At 29.5% G+C, this 6,417-nt stretch overlaps 1 protein-coding gene across 1 annotated transcript in view; it reads right to left on the reverse strand.

Moving 5' to 3' along the window:
• The window catches only part of slc45a4a (solute carrier family 45 member 4a), a 30,925-nt gene that overhangs the window by 9,590 nt on the left and 14,918 nt on the right, over nt 1-6,417 (reverse strand). Inside the window, exon 2 of the mRNA XM_016442539.1 lies at nt 838-1,026. Within this exon, the coding sequence (XP_016298025.1) occupies nt 838-1,026 (189 nt within the window). The remainder of the gene's footprint in view (nt 1-837; nt 1,027-6,417) is intronic.

The following is a 6,417-nucleotide window of genomic DNA, read 5'->3' on the forward strand; positions in this document are numbered from 1 at the left end:
AATGTTACGCCCCTCACCATACTGTGATGCTGTGTCCCGGCACGACGAGACAAAAACATTAAAACCCATTATAATGACTTATACTGTCTTTTTACGTGTTGCGTTGGATCGCGCCGCATAAACATAAAACCATGTCTACATTTGTGATCGGAGAAACGACAAACAAGTGCTACTCTACCCAAGAGCTTGCAACACTCCAAAGAGAAAGGAAACATTGAAATCGCATCATATGACCCCTTTAATATAAGACATCTTTATGAAGATTCTGGTCTTATTAATGCTGTTTTTTGAGATGGTGTTCAGGCAGGTGAAATGTGGAAGATGCAGGTGTTGAACGAGGTTCAGAGATCAGCAGGCGTCTGTATGTGTCACTTCTGCTCTCTAATAGAAATGTGTCCGTGATAACAGCGTCTCGCGTTCTGTGCCAAGACCAGGAGCGTTCCAGTAAAAATCAGCTCCGCAAACATCTCCCCCTCAGAAACACAGCATGACACATGCCAGACAGGTTCTCTCACAGAAAGTCAACATGAACTGCTGTTTGCAAGCCATTTCTCTCTGTAATGTGACAGATGTTTGACTATTACATTATTTTCTAGGCAAAAAGTCAAGTGAAATGTTTCAAAGGAGGAGTTTTAACATAACATAACATAACAACATAACATAACATAACGCTAAAGCTTAAGACAGACAGACAGACAGACATACAGACAGACAGACAGACAGACATTTTGAATAATATGCACTGATGAATTGTTCACTTTAAGACCAGTAACATGCATTGAGACAGTAAACACAGTCATTTGGATGTCATGTTGAGGTTGTCTGAGAGTTGCTCACCTATCAGCGAGCCGTTGAGGAAGAGCGCGACGCCCAGCAGGACGCCAACACACAGCGCCAGGATGAAGGGCCGTCTGCGGCCCCAGCGCAGCGTGCAACGGTCACTGGCCGAGCCGATCAGAGGCGTGAAGATCAGACCCAGGATGGGGCTCAGGAACCATGTCAGGCTGTAATATTGCTCTGGAAGACCTGAGAACCGCACACACACACGGGTATGATGTCACTTCCTGCACACGTCTTCAGTCAAAGTGCTGTTCCAAAAGCAGTTTGGGGTTGCATTACATACATTCATCGCTTTCATAAACGAGCATTAACAGTAATATGATTAAAGACCCATTACAGACCCATTAAAACCCATTTACAAAACCAGTTTAATCATTAAAAATGTAAAAAAAAAAAACCTGATACTCAGTCTAAGCAGATCAGTGATGATAATACCAATGCTATCGCTAACATTATCTGATATTCAACATCCTCATCAAAATATCACATCTCTACTTCACTGAAAAAAAACTTATTTAGGCCTAAATTTAAGATTTATGTGTTTGAATCTCACACACACACACAAAAAGTATTTATTAAAACCATAAATATTTAGGGGGAAAAAAGTAAAAAAAAAAAAAATCAGCCTTCATTTAAGATTTATATGTTTGAATTATTTGAAAAATATTATATTTATTATTATATTTGAAAAAGATAAATATTTATAAAAAAGAAAGTATTTTGAAAAAATATTTAGGCCTAAATTGAAGAATTCTGTATTTTAATTTCACTCAAATTTCTTTTAGAAAAATATAGAAATGGAATTTTATTTTTTTAAAACACACCTAAATTCAAGATTTATCTATTGCATATTTGTCAATCATACGTAAACAGATTTTCTGTAATAGAACTAATAAACTGAATGTGTTTTAAATACACAATAATCAGGTTTATATATGTAACATTCAGAAATCCAATTCGTTTCAGCTAGTCATATTTTAACCATGTTCATACATTTACCTTAAAATGACCAGATTTATACTGATTCAGAGATATTTGAATAAATGCATTTTGAAAATATGATTATTTAAATCAAATCAAATAGATGAAAAATAGCTGTAACTATATACCATTATTTTATTTTATTTTTTTGAGTGCAGAAATCTGACCTGTTTAATAGATGCATGTATGACTGACAAACATGCATTAAATTAACCTTATTAGTTAAAGTTAAAACTTATATTAATCCAAATGGATGGAAATGTTATATGCAATTCAAGCACATAAATCTAGGCCTAAGTATTTTTGAGTGTTTTTATCTAGCTCATAGTTGCCCCTGATTGCAGTAGGTTTTGGTGTTCAAGTTTCATGTCAGGACGGCTGACGTCTGTCACAGCTGGCACTCAAAAATATGATCTTATGACCGGATTCAATAAGAAAATAGGATCAGACTACAAAGCAGATTGTTTGTGAGAGTAACAGGCTTTAAATGTTATTGAAATAACTCACTCTCACATGATTCGAATCATAAATTAGGCTGCTGTGGAAATCATTATTGGGTAAGTATTCCTCTAAAAGCCTGGCAAACGTCCAGCTTACCAATACACACTACACCTTCATTGTTCCCGGCTCAGAGTCTGATCTACACACACTTTCCCTACATCAGCTGCTGTATGATGATTCAGGAAGAAACCCTGAAACGTTCACGGTCAGGAACAAAACACTTCACAACAACAACAACAAACTTCAAAGTGCACTGGAAAAAATCTCTTCTGTAAGAGGTTCCTCTGTTTTTATTTTAGTTAGATGTATCATAACATGAGCTTACGTTGAATTAATTTGACTGGAAACACCCCATCAAATTTTTCCGCTTACGAATTTATAGAAATAATTTTATTCAAGTGAAGTACTTGGCAAAAGGATGTTATTTTGTTTTTTCCCGCTAGAAACAGAGTGTAGAGTAGAGTAGAGTAGAGTTAAGTAAAGAAAAGTAAAATAAAATAAAATAAAAAAATATATATTTAGGCAAGTCCTCACAGAAAAGATGAGTAAAAGAAAAAATAAATTATAGAAAAACAAACAAACAAAATAGAAAAAAAAAAAAAAAAAAATTAATAAAACAAAAATATTCAGTACTCATAGAAAATGAGTAAAAGAAAATAAATTCTATAAAAATAAAAAAATAAAAGAATAAATAAAATGGAAAATAAAATAAACTATAAATGAAAAATATTACTCATCATCATAACTGCATCAGAACGCCTCATGCAGACGACACTGATCATGTGGAAATTGGCATTGCAACAATAATTCCCACACAGACAGGCAGAAGACTCTCACAGGAATCAGCTCTATCTTTAGTATGTGTGTGTGTGTGTCCAGAGCTATAATAGGATTATCACACACACACACACACACACACACACAGGTCAGCGGTCACACAGAGACTGTCCGGTCTGTTACGTGAAGCGTTGAGGAGTCGGGTTCGGCGCTGACATACAGGACACCAGAGAACATTCCTGAAGTTACGCATGAGACGTCCTGATCAGCCGTTCAGACCGAGACCAAAGACTCGAACGCACACACAACACAACACATGTACTTGAGGCAAAGTCACATTACTCAGCTGGAATGAATCGCTTTGACATGTTAACTAGGAGTTAACCAGGTAACTTGGCAAGATTCCAGTAAGACAAATAAAAAAATATATTAAAAATAAATAAAATGAAAGATTCAGTGCTTACAGAAAACACAAATAAAAGAAAAATAAATGATATCAAATTTATAAATTGTATACAATTATTTAATAATGAATAATAATGTTATTATTTATAATGAATTATTATTTATATAAATTTATAAATTATATACATTTACTTAATAATTTATAAAATAAATAAATAATAAAAAATAAATAAAATAAAAATAAATAAACACAAATAAATAATAAAATAAAAGCTTGTCATAACATTTAAAGCATCATAATAATATTAAAACCGTATCACTCACTATTATCAAATAATATTTATTAAAATATTTTAGTGTGAACAGGACACTACTATGAAAAATAAATATAAAAATAATATACAGTGTATTTATAATATAAATAATATATGCAAAATAATATAATACGTGCAATATATATAAATAAACAAATATATTTATTTAAAATTAATAAATATATATTAAATAAGATTTCTTTATATATTTAAATATTTATTTTTAATTATTTGAAAAGGAATTATGGTGAAATTACATTATAAATAGAATTTTGTATATATGTAAATATTTATCTTTAAAGATTTAAAAAAGAATTATGAGGAAATTGCATTATAAATACAAAAATAATACTAAAATAATAACCATATAACATGTACACCCATATAAAATGTATGAATATCTTCAGAATATTATTATAGATAAATATTTAAATAATAAATATATATTATAACATTACATTATAAATAAAAATAAAATCAATATTTAAATAAACATACATATGTATATATTAATATAAAATGTATAAATATATTTATAACTAATATGAATTATTAATACATGTTTATATAAGAAACATAAGAACATAATAAATGTTAAAATTACGTAATAAAATAAATGTAAAAAATAATAAACATTTATTATAAATAATAATAAATATAAAATGAAAGGATGATTGTAATATGACCATATTATTAAATAACATTAACTGTGCACAGTACACATACTGCATACTACTTGTTTTCAAAAGTAGCTGCAAGTATGTCACTCTGAAGTTTTCCATTGGACAAATACAAAAAAAAAAAAAAAAAAAAAAAAAAATTCTCACAATTCTTCGTAGAAAAACAAAAAAGAACGACTATAAAGTCCTAACTGTTCTCACGGTTGCTGTCAGAAATCAGCTGGAATAGAGCCACTGCACCTGCTGGTCAAAAGTGTGACGTCCCATTACAGGACCCAAAAAAACCTCACGATCCTCTGGGAAACACGCAGACTAGAGTCCTGAGAAGAGAGCCTTATCAGAGTCAGGACCGGATCATCGGAAAACCGGGCCGCAGTGCCACCAGTCCACTTCCTCTTCCTCCGGTTTATTGAGGTGTTTTTATATATTTAGTCTTTGCAGTTAAACACACAAACACTGAGACACTGAGGCCCAAACAAAAGATCTGAATCAGATGGTAAGCAAATTATTTGTTCCTTGAAAAATATGCGGAGTAAACATGCAAACAGGAAGCTTGAGAGATTTCAGTAAATAATCACAGGAGACTTTGTGTTTCCCACCAGGTCAAAAATGGTGAACAATACTGAGAGCAGAATGAGTCAAACCAGAGGAAGCATTTTCTAGAAGACAGAAACACACAAATCTAAAGCTCAGAGAGAGAAACAAACCAACAAGAACCAGCATCCAAAACAACACACTCTCGGGAACATGGTACCTGGTTTTTGGAGGTCAAGGGTCAAAACCAGGTATTAATACATTTATAATTAATATTAATTATTAATAAATATTCAGAAAAACATAATAAAATTACGTTATAAATAAAAAATGAAATAAAACAGTCAACATACATGTAAACATATATAATATGAAATTAATATATTAATATATGATTTATGAATAAATATTTAACTAAGATATATACAGTATATACTGTATATATAATAGTTACATTATAAATAAAAAAAAATAATGTAATAAACACATCTATAATATAAAATGTAAAAATACACTTAGAATTAATATTAATTATTAATACGTTTTTAACAAAAATACAATTACATTATAAATGATTATATTGTAAATATACATTATAGATCATTATAAATAAAATTACATTATAAATAAAAATTTAAATATCACAATAAACATACAGTATATGTACGTATGTTAATAACATGTATTTATATTAATAACATTTAATGATAAATATTTAAATAAAAAATATGTATGATTAAAATACATTATAAATAAATTTAATAAATATTAAAATAAACATGCAAATAATATATAAAGAATACTAATAAGAAGAAATATATAATAACTAATATTAATTATTAATAATATTATATTAATGTTTAGATTAATTTATTTTAAATAAGAAATATATGATACAATTACATAATAAAAAATAAAATTACAATAATAAACATTATATTTATTATATAATAAATATTTCAACAATGAACTAACTATACACAGTATGTTCTAGCTTATTACTTAGAAATAAATATATATCCTGTGTCGTATTAAAAAAAACATGTAGCACATGCATAAAATCTATTTGCAAATAAAAATCAAGGAAAGTAAGGAATGCTTTGTATTATATTTTAAATACATATATTATATATTAACATGTTTTATAATTCATTCAAATTAATGAAACTCTTTTAAATAGACTGCAGTAATTAATATTTTGTCACACATTATTTTGTTTAGTTCAGAATCGTGGGAGAATGATCTCTATTTGAGTAAAAAAAAAAATCTAAATTTATCCAGAATCGTGCAGCTCTACTTTGTAGTGACCATGTGGGTAATATGCAGGTATCAGGTGCTCTGACAACCTCTGCACAGACACACAGACACAGAGACACACAGACACA

Source organism: Sinocyclocheilus anshuiensis, unplaced genomic scaffold (assembly GCF_001515605.1).
Source record: "Sinocyclocheilus anshuiensis isolate Anshui unplaced genomic scaffold, SAMN03320099.WGS_v1.1 scaffold515, whole genome shotgun sequence".
NCBI classification, from domain to species: Eukaryota; Metazoa; Chordata; class Actinopteri; order Cypriniformes; family Cyprinidae; genus Sinocyclocheilus; species Sinocyclocheilus anshuiensis.